The sequence below is a fragment of the Leucopleurus acutus genome (genome assembly GCF_964270905.1).
Source record: "Leucopleurus acutus genome assembly, chromosome: 13".
Classification (NCBI taxonomy): Eukaryota; Metazoa; Chordata; class Mammalia; order Artiodactyla; family Delphinidae; genus Leucopleurus; species Leucopleurus acutus.
Genome location: NC_139155.1, coordinates 58,741,035 through 58,762,237, shown reverse-complemented (window position 1 = coordinate 58,762,237; position 21,203 = coordinate 58,741,035). Strand labels below are relative to the sequence as shown.

The 21,203-nt window shown below is 41.5% G+C and overlaps 1 protein-coding gene across 1 annotated transcript in view; it reads left to right on the top strand.

Annotated features, from left to right (window-relative positions):
* The window catches only part of LAMA1 (laminin subunit alpha 1), a 159,749-nt gene that overhangs the window by 127,964 nt on the left and 10,582 nt on the right, over positions 1 to 21,203 (top strand). Inside the window, exons 49-57 of the mRNA XM_082853408.1 lie at positions 2,737 to 2,887; positions 3,532 to 3,676; positions 4,160 to 4,301; positions 6,669 to 6,783; positions 6,978 to 7,148; positions 10,308 to 10,459; positions 11,165 to 11,350; positions 19,358 to 19,493; positions 20,769 to 20,881. Coding sequence (XP_082709534.1) covers positions 2,737 to 2,887; positions 3,532 to 3,676; positions 4,160 to 4,301; positions 6,669 to 6,783; positions 6,978 to 7,148; positions 10,308 to 10,459; positions 11,165 to 11,350; positions 19,358 to 19,493; positions 20,769 to 20,881 — 1,311 coding nt within the window. The remainder of the gene's footprint in view (positions 1 to 2,736; positions 2,888 to 3,531; positions 3,677 to 4,159; positions 4,302 to 6,668; positions 6,784 to 6,977; positions 7,149 to 10,307; positions 10,460 to 11,164; positions 11,351 to 19,357; positions 19,494 to 20,768; positions 20,882 to 21,203) is intronic.

Sequence of the window (21,203 nt, the reverse complement as noted above, 5' to 3'; positions counted from 1 at the left end):
CATTATTAAATCATTAGCATGGTCCATTGATGTCCTTTAGATTTAAAAACTTTTTTTCTTAATATAATCATTTACCTTTAACTTTGATTTATATTACCAAGTAAGCTAACTGATTTTTTTTTATTCTTCTTTGAATATACTTACACTTCTCTAACATGGTGTCAGCATATGTTTATAATTATGAACAATCTCTCAGATCCTTCAAGGATAGTATAAAATAAACCATTGATTCTAACAGTTCACATCTAAATATGGGAAAAAAACTTCCATTTAGTCAACAGGCCTTTATTCTTTTTTTTTTTTTTGCGGTATGTGGGCCTCTCACTGTTGTGGCCTCTCCCGTTGCAGAGCACAGGCTCTGGACACGCAGGCTCAGCGGCCATGGCTCACGGGCACAGCCGCTCTGCGGCATGTGGGATCCTCCCAGACCGGGGCACGAACCCATGTCCCCTGCATCGGCAGGCGGACTCTCAACCACTGCGCCACCAAGGAAGCCCAGGCCTTTATTCTTGTGTTAGTTTTGAGAGACTGTTGCAATAGAGCATTGGCTGCATGGCTGACCTTGACCGGACAGTCATCTGTTTCTGGGCCCTCTGCTCGGTACTGGTGATGGCAACATCAGCCACCCAAGCTTATCTCCTTCAATGTCTCATGGTCTACGGAAAATTACCTAAAATACTTTTTTGTGGTAACATAAAAAAGAGCTCCGCGCTGTAGGGGCGATGGTAGGTAGAGCATCCTGGGCGTGGGGCCCGAGTGATGCCTCCTCACTCACGGGACAGCTGCACGGAGTCTGACAGGTCCCCATCTCATGGGTGCCAGCTTGGATCAGAGCAGTCTAGTCATTCTTCCAGGGTCACGGGGCTGAGAGCTGGGAGGGAGGGCGTCTGCCCGGTCCTCCTGACCGCAGGGCTCCCCCCAGCCTCCCATAAATGCTGGGCGCTGGAGGAGAGCCAGCCATGAAGTGCTGTGGCAGACCCTTTGTCATTTGTCCCGGCCTCTTACCCAGGCAGGGGCCTGGAGCTGCCTTCCTGAGGCCCAGCTGGGGAAAGGCATATGGGCCTCATGGTTATAGAACGGAAGTCCGACCCACAGGGGACGAGCCCCAGAAATGTGCCGCTGACCCGAGGGATGTGAGCCTTCTCAGGAGAATCGCATTCAGTCATCGTTTCCTTTGCAGTCATCCCTCTTGGTGGCCTCCTGACTGGGGCAGGCCCTGCTGAAGGAGAGAAGCCAGAACCAAAGACTCAACCTTCCTGAGAACAGAGAACTCCTGAGCTCTGGGGAGGGAGAGGGCAGACGGATTTCTGGAATTTCGTTTGAAACCTGGCTTTGCATTTTCTTGTGTGTGTTCTTGGGCAAGAACTTAATCTTTTAGGCTCAGCTTTTAATAGGCAAAATGGGACCCCACTAGGACCTCTGAACACAGTACAATTCTCAGAGCTAAACCAGAGTGAACATTTGCTATGTACCAGGCACCATTTAAAGAACTTTACATGTATTAAATCATGTATAGCTCTTCCAGAGAGGTTCTAGTGTTACCCCTATTTTACAAATGAAGGAAATGAGACACAGAGGGGTTAGGTAACTTCTCTGAGGTTACACAGCTAGTAAGTTGGGGAGCTGGGATTTGAACCCTAGCAATCTGGTTCTAGAGTGTGTGTCCTTAGCTACATGAAACCGGTTGCCAAAAGATAAAGCAATGGGACATGCTTCTAGGAGGCCAAAGTTTTAAGGATTAAATAATTGAGAATTAGGCCACAGTTTGTTTATGCAGAGTGCATTTCCTTAGAGTTATACTTCCTTATAAGAGATCTCAAGACGGAAATTTTTAGAAAAAGGACTGTAGAAAGCTATAAATTTGAAACCTCAGGTTTTACAAAGCACTGCTACATTTTGTTTTGTTAATGGAAACAGTTTCACTGTTGGGTTATTCTGTTTCTGCTTGGAGATGTGACACAGAGTGGTTATTGCACCTTCAACTGGGAAAAATGCAAATTCTTACCCCAAAACACCCTAATCTAATTCACTTTCGAGCCCTATGACGTTCCAGAAAAGTACTTTTTGAACACAAGAATATGTTGTAAGTACTTTGTACCTGAAGAGTGAATCAAGTCAGCTTTTTGAGACGTTGGGAAAACTGGAAAACACTCTAAGAAGTGCTGGGGTCCATGGTATATAACTGCTGTAAGCTTATCCTGCAGATTTTTGAGATTTTTTTTTGTCAATATTTTTGCAAACTGATCCTTTTGGCACATTGGTACATATTTGTTTTCCATCATTAGTCCAGTTTAGTTGAATTAGTTAAAAACGAGCATAAGGTGATACATGCCAGTAAAAAATTTATTCTGAAAGTGCTGGAATTAAGAAAGGACATTAAAGGAAACTAGACATTAAGGGACATCAAAGTCACATTAAAGAGAATTAGAACAAATGAAAATCTAGTCACTAAGTAGAACTATTTATAGCAGTAATCCATCCTTTGAGGGAATTTCTTTTTACTACAGTGAACACTGCCCATGTTAACTTTCATTTCCTTACAAGGCAACTGGGTGCTTGCCTCGCATGATCTCATGGGGAGCATATTTTAAGATATTATGACTTACACTTGTTATCAAATTATGGAAATAAATGCTCTATCACAACTTTAGTGAGGAAGAACTCAGTAAAAGTATCATGTATTCTATTTAACTACCTTCCTAAGAACAGATTGTATTTCACCTTCTGTCCTTGCAGCCCCCAAAATGAAGGTGCTTCCTTCCATTTTGACGGGAGTGGGTATTCTGTCGTGGAGAAGATGCTCCGGGCTACTGTGACGCAGATAATTATGCTTTTTAGTACCTTTTCACCTAATGGGCTGCTTCTCTACCTGGCTTCAAATGGCACCGTAAGAGTCTGTGGGGCCCTGCACCCTACTGTGTGTATACAGTTGGATTGCTATGAGGATATTTATGTTTGATGATTGTTTTATGAGCACATGCTAGTATAATATATACGTATGTATGCCATGTCAGTCCCCTTTTAAATGATCTGTCAGTACAAAATTATTGAAGAATGTTTGGAAAACATAGAAGCATATCAAGTAGAAAATAGCTTCCTATCATTATAAATATCAGTTGAACATTTATTATTAAATTTTGAGCTTGAATAAGACGTCTTGTTTTACTCACTCTGACCACCTTATTTGAATTCCATTGCAGGAAGTTCATGTTCTTATTTTTATCTTATGTGCTGCTGATTTTTCTCAATCTTCTAGTTTTATTTTTAGGATTGGCCCAGTTGTCAATCTAAAGGAAAAAAATAGAGATTCCACTTCTCTTCCTGCATTGTAGATTATGATGACCATGAGTTTATCTGACATATGTCTGTATATTATTCTAGAAAGCCTTTGTGGACACTTTTAATGTTGGACTGTTGGGCCAGATCCTGTTTTCTTAGTTTGACTGTAGGAGGTTTCCGCCATCCCTGACTTGAAGAGAAAGGAAATATTGTGATAATAATGGAGGCTTGGGTAACTTTTCTTTATTACAGAAAGACTTTTTATCCATCGACTTGGTCGACGGCAGAGTTAGAGTTACAGTTGACCTGGGTTCTGGGTCTCTTGCTCTTACTACTGACAGACGCTATAATAATGGAACCTGGTACAAAATTGCCTTCCAGCGAAACAGAAAGCAAGGTAAATGCACAGGTAGACGGACGGAATGTCGGTTGCCCTCATAGGAATAGAAATCTTTCCAAGGTCAGCAGTCTTTTTTTACTTTAGCTTTCTAGGTATTCTTAAATGATATTCTAATCAAAAGCTATTGTTTTCTTTGGAATACTGAGCACCAGGATTCACATTTTGCTGGAGGAATATTCTTTCTCGTCTATGGTTTCCAAATGCATTATTTAACGTTAAATGCTGAATTGGAATCAAGGATAAAATTGATTCTGTTTTCTTTGACACACATACTGCTACCATTTAGCATGTATATTCTGGATTTATTGACTTTTGTAAAGAGGGTTTTCATTTGTCTTTTAACAGTCAAGAACATCCCCTGGTCAAATTTGCAGAATGTAAAAGAATATGTCTTTGTAAATGACCTTTGTTAGACGTCTGTGTTTACTTTATTGTAGAAAATGACTCATTTTCTTGTCTATTCCTCTTGATCTTCTCTAGGACTCCTGGCAGTTATTGATGCATATAACACCAGCTACAAAGAAACCAAGCAAGGGGAAACTCCAGGAGCATCTTCTGACCTCAATCGTCTAGATAAGGATCCAATTTATGTGGGTGGATTACCTAGGTCAAGAGTTGTAAGGTATGATATCACATTGCAGAATTTTCATGTCCCTAATTACCAACTGCCTTAGTTTCCGTAACAAAGTTCCACAGACTGGGCAGCCTAAACAACAGAAATGTGTTCTCTCACAGTTCTGGAGGCTACAGTTCCAAAATCAGGTGTCAGCAGGGCCGCTTCCTTCTGAGGATTGTGAGAAAGAATCTGTTCCATGCTTCTCTCTGAGCTTCTGGTAGCTTCAGGCATTGCTCAGCTTGTAGGTGGCATTCTTTATCTGTGTGGACATGCTGTCTTCCCTCTGTGTGTGTCTCTCAGTGTCCAAATTTCCCCTTTTTATAAAGATACCAGTCATACTGGATTAGGACCTACCGTACTGACCTCACCTTAACTTGATTACAACTGTAAAGACCCTATTTTCAAATAAGGTCACATTCACAGGTACTGGGGGTTAGGATTTCAAAATCTTTTGGTCGGGGTGGGGAAACACCATTTAACCTATAACGTTCTGTTTTGATTAGAATGCCATATAATTGGGAAGTAAAGAAAGCCTTCTGCAATAGAATTGATGATTTTCTGTTTATTGCCTATAAAACATCTAAAAATTGTTACTGTGCAATATTTGGAGACCCACTTTCCATCACACGTCACTCTCCTGTCCAGACATTCTAGAGTGGTAGAATCTTTTTGGTGACAAAAAGAAAGGAATCATGCTTTCTGCAGACTTATCTGGATTCCCCTTTTGGTGATTAGAATGAATAATGTATGTGAAAGTTTAAAGACCAGCATCAGCAAGTTGGATTAAAGGTAGCAGAGGAGAGATGCACTGATTCTTGTTCTTGTTTAGCTTTGTGACTTTAATAATTTCATAAACTTTCTGTAGTTTACTGTCCTCAATTTTGTAATTTTGGACTGGGGACAAAGTAAGCTCTAAGTTTCTTTCACACCATTATAAAAAGGCATATACGGCCAGCAGTCAAGGCAGCCTAGCTTCCAGGGAGTGGAATCACCAAATGTCCAAACCGAGTCACTCAGCCCCGTGGTTTTCAAATGTATATTTGTAGCAGTACCTCATCTTCAAGCCGGGTTCTTATACAGAAGTGCAGCCACTCCAGTTGCTATGGGTTGAGCAGCCCAGAATCCACTTCCTGACACACCCCCTTCTCTGCCAGAAATGTGTGAAAGTTCCAAGGAACATAGTTTACAACCGCAGTCACCCACCTTCAGGGTCTTGGAAATAAATGTCCCAAAACTTCAGGGGAGTTGGTCACTTGTCCCAGGTCTTACCCCTCTGCCAAGGCAGAGCCAGGACTGGAAGCCTCTCCCCTAATCCCTGATTACAGATGTCATTCCTAACATAGTGGCATTGGGGATGTTTCTGAGGTTACAAGCTGTGTTGTAATTCATTTGTTCTTTACCTAAATGGTACACAGCGTAGACCCTGGAGAAAAGGACAGAGTTCCTTTACTAGGAAGACATCTCAAATCACAGACTTTCATGATAGATGGGTCTCGGGTATCATCGGGGCCAGTCTCCTCATTTACAATGGAAGAAACGGAGATTGGAAAGGTTGAAATTTGCCCTAAATCATGTGGTTTCTTAATGGCCGACAGCTCATTGAATAGCACAGAGAAAAAGTGAGATATGACATGTAGCAAGAAGCCATGTTCCTGCACAGTTCTCCTGTCACTAGCTGATGCTTCAGGGTGTAACTGGTAGATGTTCAGTAGTCTCCATCATTTGGAAATGTTAGCCTGAGTACATTGAAGCTCACCTCACCCAGCAGAGTGGGAATTTCTGTTAATAAAAATATGGAATTGGCTTAGTATCAAAGAAATAAGGGTTCTGGATAATCCCAGACTTCACCAAATGCAGTTATTTCCTTCAGGAGGAAGTTCATGAATATGTGGTATGGACAAGAGCCGATGCTGTCTCTAACCAAGAGATCCTGGGAAATCACATTGCCCACACTTGCCCCCGTGGGAGGTGAATGTTTGCTCTACACGGAGACTGGATTGAAATCTAAGTGCTATAATTTCCTTATGGCAGTGCACTGTCTCTCTTATAATTAGCCTCTGTTTTAGTGAGTATATCTAAATGGTAATGACTATAATAGTTTCCCTTAAAATATTAAGCATGCTTTTATCTAGGTAGCCGTCTAGGTAATCAGCCTCACCAAATTCAATCCCTTTCTTTAGTCCTAAGGAGAGTACATGTTTGACCTGAATTCTCACCATCAGTAGTCTTGTTAGAGGGAGACCTAGACATTTATGAGAATGACACATGGAAAGAGATCTTTTCTTATTTGTAGGTCCATTTTTATTTCTTCTTTCAAAACTGGAGTTATAAAATCCAATTTTGTTGCCGCTGTTCTCTTGCCCTTCCCTACAGGAAAGGTGTCACCAGCAAAAGCTACGTGGGCTGTATCAAAAACCTGGAAATATCTAGATCGACCTTTGATTTACTCAGAAATTCCTACGGAGTGAGAAAAGGCTGTATACTGGAGGTGGAAGTGTTTTATTAATATTGGGATGAGTTTCTATAAATGTCCACTGATTTACTAACATCATAAGGCAACAGGATCTAAACCAGGGGTGTGAACAGAAAAGAGGTGGTGGGGAAAACGGCAGCAGCCTCCAGGGTGGGAGGTTCAGCATGCGAGTGGGCCTCACGGTGCTTTCTCCTCTCCTTTGTGACCAGCCTGTCCGAAGCGTTAGCTTCTTGAGAGGCGGCTACGTTGAATTGCCACCCAAGTCCTTGTCACCAGATTCGGAATTGTTGGCAACATTTGCCACCAGGAACAGCAGCGGCATCATCCTGGCTGCCCTGGGCCAGCATGGGGAGAAGCAAGGTCACCGGCAGGCCCACAAGGTGAGTGGTTCAAAGGCTCTCAAGCCAGGAGCTCAGGAAGGAAATGACTTCAGGAAACACTGGATGGAAGATGACTTAGTCATAACATGTATTCTACAACATGTGTGCCTGGTTGTTAATGGGTGTGCGTTTTTAATAAGCAAAAGAGATTATTGCTGAATGTCTTTCCCTTAGGAATCAGCGGTCTCTTTGTGTTGCATAATCCATCTTCCTTGTTTAGCCATTGAGAAGAAAGATCCTTGCTGTCTACCTAGGATTCTTATAGGATAGGTGATATTTACCTTTCCTCTGCTTGAACTTGATATATTATGTAATTTGAAGAGATTCACAGAATACTAATGTATTGTATTAATGAAGTAGAAGCCATGCAGCTACAATTTAGAGTACTGTTCTCTACTGTGCAAGGTATTTTACAGACATTGCTGTATAATTATTACAGCCACACTTCAGGGTGAATGCTGCTTCCTGTATTTTGCTGAGGGAGAAATGGATTCAGAGAGCCTGGCTAACCTGCACAAGATCACACAGCCGTTATTTCAGAGCCTGACCTGGAACACCAGTCTGTAGACCCCAGATACCTCACAAGACACTGAGTGAAGGTCTGACAAGGACAGATTGGTTTATGCGCTCCACCAAGCTTTTTTCCTTTTTTTAAGTTGAGATGAAATTTACATAAAATAAAAGTAACCATTTTTAGGTGAAACAGTCAGTGGCACTTAGTGCTTTCATAATGTTGTGAGGCCACTTTCTCTATCAAGTTCCAAAACATCTTCATCACCCAAGAGAGAAGCCTATACCTGTTAAGCAGTCACTCCCCATTCACCCCCTTCCCCAACCCTGGCAACCACCAGTCTTCTTTCTGTATCTAGGAATGAATTTACCTATTCTGTATATTTCATATAAGTGGACTCAAATGAGTGATATACTGTCTTTTACTTAGCATGCTTTCGAGGTCCATCCACATTGTAGCATGTATCAGCACGTCCTTCTTTTTCATGGCTGAATGTTATTCCACTGTATACAGAGCATAATTTATTAGTTCACTGATGGACGTTTGGGGTTGTTTCTACCTTTTGACTATTGTGAATAATGCTGCTACGAACATCTGCATACAAGTATTTGTTAGAGTACCTGTTTTCAATTCTTTTGGGTATATACCTATGGGTGGAATTGCTGGGTCATATGGGAGTTCTATGTTTAACTTCTTGAGGAACTATCAAACTGTTTTTCTCCACCAATCTTTTTTTTTTTTTTTTTTTTTTCCGGTAGGCGGGCCTCTCACTGTTGTGGCCTCTCCCGTTGCGGAGCACAGGCTCCGGACGCGCAGGCTCAGTGGCCATGGCTCACGGGCCCAGCCGCTCCGCGGCATGTGGGATCTTCCCGGACCGGGGCATGAACCCGTGTCCCCTGCATCGGCAGGCGGACTCTCAACCACTGTGCCACCAGGGAAGCCCTCTCCACCAATCTTAATAGGACCTCTTGTAAATCAAAATTTGCTACTAAGTCAGCAAAAAGGAACGGTGTCATCCAGTGCTGGCAAGACCTTGTGAAACATTCCCATTCCAGTTCTGCTGGTGGACCTCTCTCATTGTGGCAAAAGAGTGTTAAGAGCTTTAAACATTTTCAAACCTTCAACTCTTTAATCCCACCTTTAGAAATCTTAGAAAAATTTCACAGGCAAAAAAAAAAAAAAAACAGTTAAATGTTCATTACGTATGGTAATAAAAAGTTAGAAACTACCTACATTTTTAAAAAAGGAATAGATCCCACAGTGAGGTTTCACCTCACACCTCTGAGAATGGCAACCATCAAAAAAGATAAGAGATGGGCTTCCCTGGTGGCGCAGTGGTTGAGAGTCCGCCTGCTGATGCAGGGGACACGGGTTCGTGCCCCCGGTCCGGGAAGATCCCACATGCCACGGAGCGGCTGGGCCTGTGAGCCATGGCCGCTGAGCCTGCATGTCCGGAGCCTGTGCTCCGCAACAGGAGAGGCCACAACAGTGAGAGGCCCGCGTACCGCAAAAACAAAAAAAAGAAAAGATAAGAGATAACAAGTGCTGGTGAGGATGTGGAAAAAAGGGAACCCTTGTGCACTGCTAGTGGGAATGTATAATATATTGGTACAGCCACTATGGAAAACAGTATGGGGCTTTCTCAAAAAATTAAAAATCAAACTCCCATATGATCCAGCAATTCCACTTCTGGGTATATATTTGAAGGAAATGAAATCACTACCTTGAAGAGATATCTATATTATTTACTGTAGCCAAGACATGGAAACAAACTGAGTGTCTATCAGTAGACGAATGGATAAAGACGTGGTGTGTGTATATGTATACATATATATCAATATCTATCTATTTATTTATTTATACAGTGGAATATTATTCAGCCATAAAATAGGAGGAAATCCTACCATTGAAAACAACATGCATGAACCTTGAGGGCGTTACGTTAAATGAAATAGGTCAAAGAGAGAAAGACAAATACTGTATGATCTCACTTATATGTGGAATCTTAAAAAAAACTCATAGAGACAGAACAGATTAGTGGTTACCAGAGGTAGGGGCAGGAGAGAAGTGGGTGAAGGGGGTCAAAGGTACAAACTTCAAGTTGTAAGATAAGTTCTGGGGATGTGATGTACAGCATGGTGACTATAGTGACAATATCATATTGCATATTTGAAAGTTGCCAAGAGAGTAGATCTTAAAAAGTTCTCACTACAAGAACAAATTTTGTAACTATATGAGGTGATCATTTACAGTATATTCAAATATCCAATGGTTCTGTTGTATACCTAAGACTAACACAATGGTACATGTCAATTATATCTCAGTAAAATGGGAAAGGGAGAAACAGATCAATTACTTACAATGTAACTGTTTGTTAGTACATAATGTAGCAATAAATAATAAGTATGAAGACTGTAGAAATGGAAATCTTTGATATGGTTAGTGATAATAGCATAATGCAGAATGTAAGTTATGTCAGCAGAGGTTAGAAAGCAATATACAAAGTATAAAATAGTTGTCAGATGGTGATATTCTTAAGGAACTGCTTCCTTGGTGCCAATACTCCCACCTTACCTTCATAAGATGATAATTCTTTAAATCCTATAGTAATGTCTTTTCTTTGGGAATTCTCTGTGTGACCTTCCCAGCCCTTCTTTTCCATCATGCTAATTGAAGGCCACATTGAAGTGCATGTTAATCCTGGGGATGGAACCAGCCTGAGAAGAGCTCTCCTGCATGCTCCCACGGGCACATATGGCGACGGTCAAGAGCATTCCATCTCCTTGATAAGGACCGGGAGGTATTTGCGTCACCTTACGAAGGCTCCCCAGTAGGAGGCCTGTATGCAGTGAAATGATTGGGATAATTAGTATGATGTCATTCAGAGTCTTTATAATTCCAAAATAATTCTAGAAGCTTGATAGAATACCTCTTTGGAAAACAATTTGATCTGCTTTGTAATAAGATATTTGCAGAATTTTCATAATTGAACAGCCTTAAACCTGCCCTTTTCTGGGGCCCGGCATAAAGTGTCTTTACACTGGAATAATTCTGTGTCAAATAGTGTTACAGTATTAGTAAATTCTAATAGTGAATGGTAAAATAGCAAATAGTGACATAGTAAATAGTAGAATGTAAACAGTGAAATAGTAAACAGTGTCATATCAACATTTCTGTATAATTTCTCTCCAAAACTGTAGACCAAAAGTTTTTAAAAAAAACACTGCACATTTTGTCACAGGTAAAGAAGTAAAAGATTCTCTCCAAAAAGCAATTGAACTGAACAATATTTAATCACATTCCATTCATTTTTGGAGAACGTTTACCTGTAAGTTTTAATATTCAAGATTCACTTTTTTATTCGCACACATGTTAAATGTCATGTTAAAATGTATCTTCAAGGTACTTTTATAATTCAGTAAGAACTTGCTGGAATTAGATATTAAAATGGACAGTTATGTTTCATTATATTTGAAAACCTTTATTTTCTCCTTTAACCTTTTAGAATTATCACTGTCCAACTGGATGAGACAGCTCCTGTGGAAATGAAGCTGGGCCCATCAGCAGAAAGCAGGACAATAAGTGTGTCCAAGCTGTACATAGGTGGTGTTCCAGAGGGCGAGGGGACACCCATGCTCAAGATGAGAAGCTCATTCCATGGCTGTATCCAAAACCTGATCTTTAACATGGAGTAAGTGTGACTGTGCTCTCAGCATGATTTTGCACTTCCTGATCTTTTAATGCCCAGCACTGACACTAACGTACAACGTAATTTTGCTGTTTGAGATGGCCCCAAATTCTACAAGTTCCCGAATAACAAGCGAGTCCCGTGTTCTATAAACTCCCCCAAATGGCTTTATTAAACTAGAATGATGGAAAAATCGGGCCATCATGCATGAGAAAAAAAGAACCACTAAACATTAGTTCCATAGTACTGTCAACACACAGCAGAGGTCAAATACATTTTGGCATGTGCTTTTTTTTTAATATCTTTATTGGAGTATAATTGCTTTACAATGGTTTGTTAGTTTCTGCTTTATAACAAAGTGAATCAGCTATACATATACATATATCTCCATATCTCCACCCTCTTGCATCCCCCTCCCACCCTCCCTATCCCACCCCTCTAGGTGGTCACAAAGCATCGAGCTGATCTCCCTGTGCTATGTGGCTGCTTCCCACTAGCTATCTATTTTACATTTGGTAGTGTATATATGTCCATGCCTCTCTCTCACTTTGTCACAGCTTACCCTTCCCCTCCCCATGTCCTCAAGTCAATTCTCTACATCTGTGTCTTTATTGCTGTCCTGCCCCTAGGTTCTTCAAAACCATTTTTTTTTTCAAGATTCCATATTATGTGTTAGCATATGATATTTGTTTTTCTCTTTCTGACTTACTTCACGCTGTATGACAGACTCTGGGTCCATCCACCTCACTACAAATAGCTCAATTTCGTATCTTTTTATGGCTGAGTAATATTCCATTGTATATATGTGCCACATCTTCTTTATCCATTCATCTGTCAGTGGACACTTAGGTTGCTTCCATGTCCTGGCTATTGTAAATAGTGCTGCAATGAACATTGGGGTACATGACTCTTTTTGAATTACGGTTTTCTCAGGATATATGCCCAGTAGTGGGATTGATGGGTCATATGGTAGTTTTATTTTTAGTTTTTTAAGGAACCTCCATACTATTCTCCATAGTGGCTGTATCAATTTACATTCCCACCAACAGTGCAAGAGTGTTCCCTTTTCTCCACACCCTCTCCAACATTTACTGTTTGTAGATTTTTTGATGATGGCCATTCTGACTTGTGTGACCTCATTGTAGTTTTGATTTGCATTTCTCTAATGATTAGTGATGTTGAGCAGCCTTTCATGTGTTTGTTGGCAATCTGTATATCTTCTTTGGAAAAATGTATATTTAGGTCTTCTGCCCATTTTTGGATTGGGTTGTTTTTTTGATATTGAGCTGCATGTACTGCTTGTAAATTTTGGAGATTAATCCTTTGTCAGTTGCTTCATTTGCAAATATTTTCTCCCATTCTGAGAGTTGTCTTTTCATCTTATGTTTGCCTTTGCTGTGCAAAAGCTCTTAAGTTTCACTAGGTCCCATTTGTTTATTTTTGTTTTTATTTCCATTTCTCTAGGAGGTGGGTCAAAAAGGATCTTGCTGTGATTTATGTCATAGAGTGTTATGCCTATGTTTTCCTCTAAGAGTTTTATAGTGTCTGGCCTTACATTTAGGTCTTTAATCGATTTTGAGTTTATTTTTGTGTATGGTGTTAGGGAGTGTTCTAATTTCATTCTTCTATATGTAGCTGTCCAGTTTTCCCAGCACCACTTATTGAAGAGGCTGTCTTTTCTCCATTGTATATTCTTGCCTCCTTTATCAAAAATAAGGTGACCATAGGTACAGGGGTTTATCTCTGGGCTTTCTATCCTTTCTATCCATTGATCTATATATATCTGTTTTTCTGCCAGTACCATACTGTATTGATTACTGTACCTATGCAGTATAGTCTGAAGTCTGGGAGCCTGATTACTCCAGCTCCGTTTTTCTTTCTCAACATTGCTTAGGCTATTTGGGGTCTTTTCCATACATATTGTGAAATTTTTTGTTCTAGTTTTGTGAAAAATGCCATTGGTAGTTTGATGGGGATTGCATTGAATCTGTAGATTGCTTTGGGTAGTAGAGTCATTTTCACAATGTTGATTCTACCAATCCAAGAACATGGTATATCTCTCCATCCGTTTGTATCATCTTTAATTTCTTCATCAGTGTCTTATAGTTTTCTGCATACAGGTCTTTTGTCTCCTTAGGTAGGTTTATTCCTAGGTATTTTATTATTTTTGTTGCAGTGGTAAATGGGAGTGTTTCTTTAATTTCTCTTTCAGATTTTTCATCATTAGTGTATAGGAGTGCTAGAGATTTCTGTGCATTAATTTTGTATCCTGCTACTTTACCAAATTCATTGATTAGCTCTAGTAGTTTTCTGGTAGCATCTTTGGGATTCTCTATGTCACTGCAAACAGTGACAGCTTTACTTCTTCTTTTCCAATTTGGATTCCTTTTATTTGTTTTTCTTCTCTGATTGCTGTGGCTAAAACTTCCAAAATTATGTTGAATAATAATGGTGAGAGTGGACATCCTTGTCTTGTTCCCAGTCTTAAAGGAAATGCTTTCAGTTTTTAACCATTGAGAACAATGTTGGCTGTGGGTTTATCATATATGGCCTTTATTATGTTGAGGTAAGTTCCCTCTATGCCTACTTTCTGGAGGGTTTTTATCATAAATCGGTGTTGAATTTTGTCGAAAGCTTTCTCTGCATCTATTGAGATCATGTGGTTTTTCTCCTTCAATTTGTTAATAAGGTTTATCACATTGATTTGCGTATATTGAAGAATCCTTGCCTTCCTGGGATAAACTCCACTTAATCATGGTGTATGATCCTTTTAATGTGCTCGTTGGATTCTGTTTGCTAGTATTTTGTTGAGGATTTTTGCATCTTTGTTCATCAGTGATATTGGCCTGTAGTTTTCTTTTTTCTGACATCTTTGTCTGGTTTTGGTATCAGGGTGATGGTGGCCTTGTAGAATGAGTCTGGGAGTGTTCCTTCCTCTGCTATATTTTGGAAGAGTTTGAGAAGGATAGGTGTTAGCTCTTCTCTAAATGTTTGATAGAATTCTCCTGTGATGCCATCTTGTCCTGGGCTTTTGTTTGTTGGAAGATTTTTAATCACAGTCTAAATTTCAGTGCTTGTGACTGGTCTGTTCATATTTTCTATTTCTTCCTGATTCAGTATCAGAAGTTTGTGCTTTTCTAACAATTTGTGCGTTTCTTCCAGGTTGTCCATTGTATCGGCATAGAGTTGCTTGTAGTAATCTCTCATGATATTTTGTATTTCTGCAGTGTCAGTTGTTACTTCTCCTTTTTCATTTCTAATTCTATTGATTTGAGTCTTCTCCCTTTTTTTTCTTGATGAATCTCACTAATGGTTTATCAATTTTTTTTATCTTCTCAAAGAACCAGCTTTTAGTTTTATTGATCTTTGCTATTGTTTCCTTCATTCCTTTCTCATTTATTTCTGATCTGATCTTTATGATTTCTTTCCTTCTGCTAACTTTGGGGGATTTTTGCTCTTCTTTCTCTAATTGCTTTAGGTGTTAGGTTAGGTTGTTTATTTGAGATGTTTCTTGATTCTTGAGGTAGGATTGTATTGCTGTAAACTTCCCCCTTAAAACTGCTTTTGCTGCATGCCGTAGGTTTTGGGTTGTCATGTTTTCACTGTCATTTGTTTCTAGTATTTTTTGATTTCCTCTTTGATCTCTTCAGTGATCTCTTGGTTATTTAGTAGTGTATTGTTTAGCCTCCATGTGTCTGTATTTTTTACAGATTTTTTCCTGTAATTGATATCCAGTCTCATAGCATTGTAGTCAGAAAAGATACTTGATATGATTTCCATTTTCTTAAATTTACCAAGGCTTGATTTGTGACCCAAGATATGATCTATCCTGGAGAGTGTTCCATGAGCGCTAGAGAAAAATGTGTATTCTGTTGCTTTTGGATGGAATGTCCTATAAATATCAGTTAAGTCCATCTTGTTTAATGTATAATTTAAAGCTTGTGTTTCCTTATTGATTTTCATTTTCGATCATCTGTCCATTGGTGAAAGTAGGGTGTTAAAGTCCCCTACTATGAATGTGTTACTGTCGATTTCCCCTTTTATGGCTGTTAGTATTTGCCGTATGTATTGAGGTGCTCCTATGTTGGGTGCATAAATATTTACAATTGTTATATCTTCTTCTTGGATTGATCCCTTGATCATTATGTAGTGTCCTTCTTTGTCTCTTCTAATAGTCTTTATTTTAAAGTCCATTTTGTCTGATATGAGAATTGCTACTCCAGCTTTCTTTTGATTTCCTTTTGCATGGAATATCTTTTTCCATCCCCTTACTTTTCAGTCTGTATGTGTCCCTAGGTCTGAAGTGGGTCTCTTGTAGACAGCATATATATGGGTCTTGTTTTTGTATCTATTCAGCCAGTCTTTGTCTTTTGGCTGAAGCATTTAATCCATTTACATTTAAGGTAGTTATCAATATTTATGTTCCTATTCCCATTTTCTTAATTGTTTTGGGTTTGTTATTGTAGGTCTTTTCCTCCTCTTGTGTTTCCTGCCTAGGGAAGTTCCTTTAGCATTTGCTGTAAAGCTGGTTTGGTGGTGCTTAATTCTCTTAGTTTTTGCTTGTCTGTAAAGGTTTTAATTCTCCGTCGAATCTGAATGGGATCCTTGTTGGGTAATCTTGGTTGTAGGTTTTTCCCTTTCATCACTTTAAATATGTCCTGCCACTCCCTTCTGGCTTGCAGAGATTCTGCTGAAAGATCAGCTGTTAACCTTTTGGGGATTCCCTTGTATGTTATTTGTTGTTTTTCCCTTGCTGCTTTTAATATGCTTTCTTTGTATTTAATTTTTGCCAGTTTGATTAATATGTGTCTTGGCGTATTTCTCCTTGGATTTATCTTTGTATGGGACTCTCTGTGCTTCCTGGACTTGATTAACTATTTCCTTTCCCATATTAGGGAAGTTTTCAAGTATAATCTCTTCAAATATTTTCTCAGTCCCTTTCTTTTTCTCTTCTTCTTCTGGAACCCCTATAATTCGAATGTTGGTGCATTTAATGTTGTTCCAGAGGTCTCTGAGACTGTCCTCAATTCTTTTCATTGTTTCCTTATTCTGCTCTGTGGTAGTTATTTCCACTATTTATCTTCCAGGTCACTTATCCATTCTGCTGCCTCAGTTATTCTGCAATTGATTCCTTCTGGAGAATTTTTTATTTCATTTATTGCATTGTTCATCATTGTTTGTTTGCTCTTTAGTTCTTCTAGGTCCTTGTTAAACGTTTCTTGTATTTTCTCCATTCTGTTTCCAAGATTTTGGATCATCTTTACTATTGTTACTCTGAATTCTATTTCAGGTCGACTGTCTATTTCCTCTTCATTTGTTTGGTCTGGTGGGTTTTTACCTTGCTCCTTCATCTGTGTGTGTTTCTCTGTCTTCTCATTTTGCTTAACTTACTGTGTTTGGGGTCTCCTTTTTGCAGGCTGCAAGTTTGTAGTTCCCGTTGTTTTTGGTGTCTGCCCACAGTGGCTAAGGTTGGTTCAATGGGTTGTGTAGACTTCCTGGTGGAGGCGAGTGGTGCCTGTGTTCTGGTGGATGAGGCTGGATCTTGTCTTTCTGGTGGGCAGGACTGTGTCCAGTGGTGTGTTTTGGGGTGTCTGTGACCTTATTATGATTTTAGGCAGCCTCTCTGCTAATGGGTGAGGTTGTGTTCCTGTCTTGCTAGTTGTTTGGCATAGTGTGTCCAGCACAGTAGCTTGCTGGTCGTTGAGTGGAGCTGGGTTTTAGCGTTGAGATGGAGATCTCTGAGAGAGCTTTTGCCATTTGATATTACGTGGAGCCGGGAGGTCTCTGCTGGACCAATGTCCTGAACTCGGCTCTCCCTCCTCAGAGGCACAGGCCTGACATGTGGCCAGAGCACCAAGATGCTGTTAGCCCCATGGCTCAGAAGAAAAGGGAGAGAAAAAGAAAGAAAGAAAGAATAAAATAAAGTTGTTAAAATAAAAATTTTTTAAATTATTAAAAATTAAAAAAATTTAAAAGTAGTAAAAGGAAAGAAACAAGAGAGCAACCAAACCAAGAAACAAATCCACCAATGATAGCAATTGCTAAAAACTAAAAAAAGAAAAACAAAAACAAAATGGACAGACAGAACCTTAGGACAAATGGTAAAAGCAAAGCTGTACAGACAAAATCACACAAAGAAGCATACACATACACACTCACAAAAAGAGAAAAAGGAGGGCTTCCCTGGTGGCACAGTGGTTGAGAGTCCGCCTGCCGATGCAGGGGACACGGGTTCGTGCCCCAGTCCGGGAAGATCCCACATGCCGCAGAGCGGCTGGGCCCGTGAGCCATGGCCGCTGAGCCTGCGTGTCCGGAGCCTGTGCTCCACAACGGGAGGGGCCACAACAGTTAGAGGCCCACGTGCCACGAAAAAAGGAAAAAAATAGAGAAAAAGGAAAAAAATATATATATCTATACATAAAAAAAGAAGAGAGCAACCAAATCAATTAACAAATCTACCAACGATAATAAACTCTAATTACTAAACTAAGATAAACATAAAACCAGAAACAAATTAGATGCAGGAAGCAAACCCCAAGTCTACAGTTGCTTCCAAAGTCCACCGCCTCAATTTTGGGATGATTTGTTGTCTATTCAGGTATTCCCGAGATGCAGGGTACATCAAGTTGATTGTGGAGATTTAATCCACTGCTCCTGAGGCTGCTGGGAGAGATTTCCCTTTCTCTTCTTTGTTCACACAGCTCCTGGGGTTCAGCTTTGGATTTGGCCCCGCCTCTGCGTGTAGGTCGCCTGAGGGTGTCAGTTCCCCGCCCAGACAGGATGGGGTTAAAGGAGCAGCTGATGCAGGGGCTCTGGCTCACTCGGCTGGGGGGGGTAGGGAGGGGTACGGATGCGGGGCGAGCCTGTGGCGGCAGAGGCCAGCGTAACATTGCAACAGCCTGAGGTACGCCGTGTGTTCTCCCGGGGAAGTTGTCCCTGGATCACGGGACCCTGATAGTGGTGGGCCGCACAGGCTCCTGGGAGGGGAGGTGTGGAGAGTGACCTTCTTGTTCCTGAAAGCCGTGAGACTGGGAACCTGATAGGGCAGAAACATCTATGTACTACTGTTCACAGCCATGTCCTCAGAAAGTGCCAACAAAGGACGTGCAGACAGGGGACATGTTGTAGAGTAAAGGGACATATGACAAGGGTAGTTCACGACTTCCTGGCAAAGGGAAACTGTGAGAAAGAAGCCAGTGTTTCATGGAGGCTGCTGTGCAGCACTGTGGGAGCCACAGCCAGCTTCTTGCCCTGAGGCAGCCCAGCCAAGGCTGCAGGAGCAGGTGACAGCATTTGAGCCGACTCCTGAGGGACACTCAGGAATGGCCAGGTGGACACGGGGGGATGGGCTGCCATTTCAGGCAGAAGAATCAAACAAGACAATAGATAAGGGAGGGAGGTTATGTGGACTTCTAGTCACTGTGGGAGACGGTCAATTTGGTTACTCTAAGAGTATTATATTAATGTTTGTTTTTTAAAAAGTCAGGTTTATTGAGGTATAACTTAAATACAGCAAAATTAACTCTTTTAGGTGTACAGTTTGATGAGCTTTGACAAATACATAGTTATCTAACTACTACACATTTGATTGCCATCACCCCCAAAAAGTTTCCTTGTGCCCCTTTATAGTCAGTCATCTCCCACATGCTTAGTCCCTGACAGCTGCTAATCTCATTTCTGTCTCTATAGTTTTGCCTTTCAGAATTGTAGTGTGTAGATTTTTTAAAAATTAATTTATTTTTGGCTGCATTGGGTCTTTGTTGCTGCATGCGGGCTTTCTCTAGTTGCGGCAAGTGGGGGCTACTCTTCTATGTGGTGCGTGGGCTTCTCCTTGCAGTGGCTTCTCTTGTTGCGGAGCATGGGCTCTAGGCGTTCGGGCTTCAGTAGTTGTGACATGCGTATATTAATGTTTTTTAATGGATTTTAAGTGTTCAATAATCACATGACCTTGGTTCATGGGTTGGTTTGTATTGTCTCCATTAATTTTGAAAACACTTTGTTTGTATCTAGACTTTTGGATTTCACTAGTGCCACTGGCTATGAACACGTGGACTTGGACTCCTGCTTGCTCTCAGAACGGCCAAAGCTGGCTCTCCATGGAGAGGACGGCGAACTCCCGCCAGAGCCCCAGCCTTTACCAAGTCCAGTAAGAAGGGCTTTCTTTAATTCTATGGTTCAGGTCCAGTCAGAAAAAAAGAGCACCACCCAGAGGACATTAAATGGGGACCTCATGATAAAGCCGCAGGAGCAGAGGGAAGAGCCGGGGCTGCCCAGGGAGCGAGTCTGAGCAGAGCGTCTCCCAGTGGGCGCTGGAGCACAGAGAAGACAGGCCCTGCCAGGGAGGCAGGAAGGAGGGAGAGACACGCGGCTTCTCCCATTCACTCTCCAGCCTCCCAGCACTGCCTTCCATTGGCTGGATGAACCAGCTGGAAGCCACTTTCCAAAGGAATCTGGGAGAGTTACAGGGTCACCCCTGTGATGAGAAGCAGCGGGGCAAGCGGGATGGCTCTCTGAGAAAACAGCGTATCAGACATGGCAGAGTGTCCCGAGCTGCAAGCTCCAATGCTCGGGTGCGTCTTTTGGTTGCCACACAGCCAGCTCTGAGGCAGAGGCTTTAATAAGGACTCAGTATCACTTTGGATTTAGTCAGAAACATGAAAATAAGTATTTATATAGGCCATCGTACGTATCATTGTTGCTTTAAAAAAAAAAGATTTGATTCATCTAGGAAAGGCCAGTTTGACCAAGTATTTTTAACAGTAGCCATTGTCAGTTTTCACTATTTCTGATTTCTCTACTTCCTTGGTTGAAAGTTTACACTCTGATTTAGATGGCACAATCACACAAAAGCAGTACCTTGCAAGCAGGGCCCATCTTTGAGTTCAGGACAGTTGTCTTGGTAGCATCCATCCACCAACCTGGAAAACTGAGTCTAAGGCCTCACTTGGTCCGGAGTCAGGGCACCTGCCCCTCAGGCCAGCTCCTCCTGGCTGCACCCGCTCCTGTCTGGGTGGAACTGGCTCGGCCTGTCACCTGTGGGCACTTACAGCTGCCCGGTGCTTGTGAGGCAGGTGCTCCTGTAACCGCTGACATCCTCAGGCCCTCCCCAGAGCAGGGGTTTCAGGGGCACAGGGGTGCAGAGCAAGGCCTTTGCCCCTTAGGCCTGATGAAAATTCATGGGAATTTAGGTGAACTTGAGTGGGGCTGAGGTGAAAAACAAAAACTCTAATTGCCTTCTCAGAGAGATAAAGGGATGTGTAGTAAACTGTTCGAAGCAAAGAAGGTAAAATCGGTGCTGTGTGTTTGTGTTGCTGGTGCTCTGACACAGTTGCTTCTGAGATGTTTCCCTCGTGGAAAAACGCGTCAGTGTTAGTGGGGGTCCTGGTCGTGTGTGGCTGAGAACCATGTGCATGTCTTACAGGAATTGTGTGCCGTGGACAGAGCCCCGGAGTACGTCCCCAACGCCCGCCAGTTCGGCCTCGCAGGAGGCAGCCACTTGGTGCTGCCCTTTAATCAGCTGGCTGTCAGAAAGAGGTAGGCGTTGCTCTAACGTCCTCATGAGGTATCTCACTGCTAGATGAGTCCAGGACGTATTCTTCAGCAATGGGTCTTTTCTAGAAGAAGCTTCTTGTGTTTCACCATGGAGTGTTCAACTTGCCACCACAAGGCAGCAGTGAGAAGGCAAAGAGGGGAAGGCAGCCTCTGTGGACCTCAGATGCTTAAACGTGATGAAGTGGGGTGCTGTGGTTTGTCTTTACCCCATCTTGATGATGGCTGGTTGCTGCCTGTCTGTGTGTATGTAGGAAAGCATGTAGGTATCTTAAATCCCCCTTCCTTCTGGAATCCCAGGTTCTCT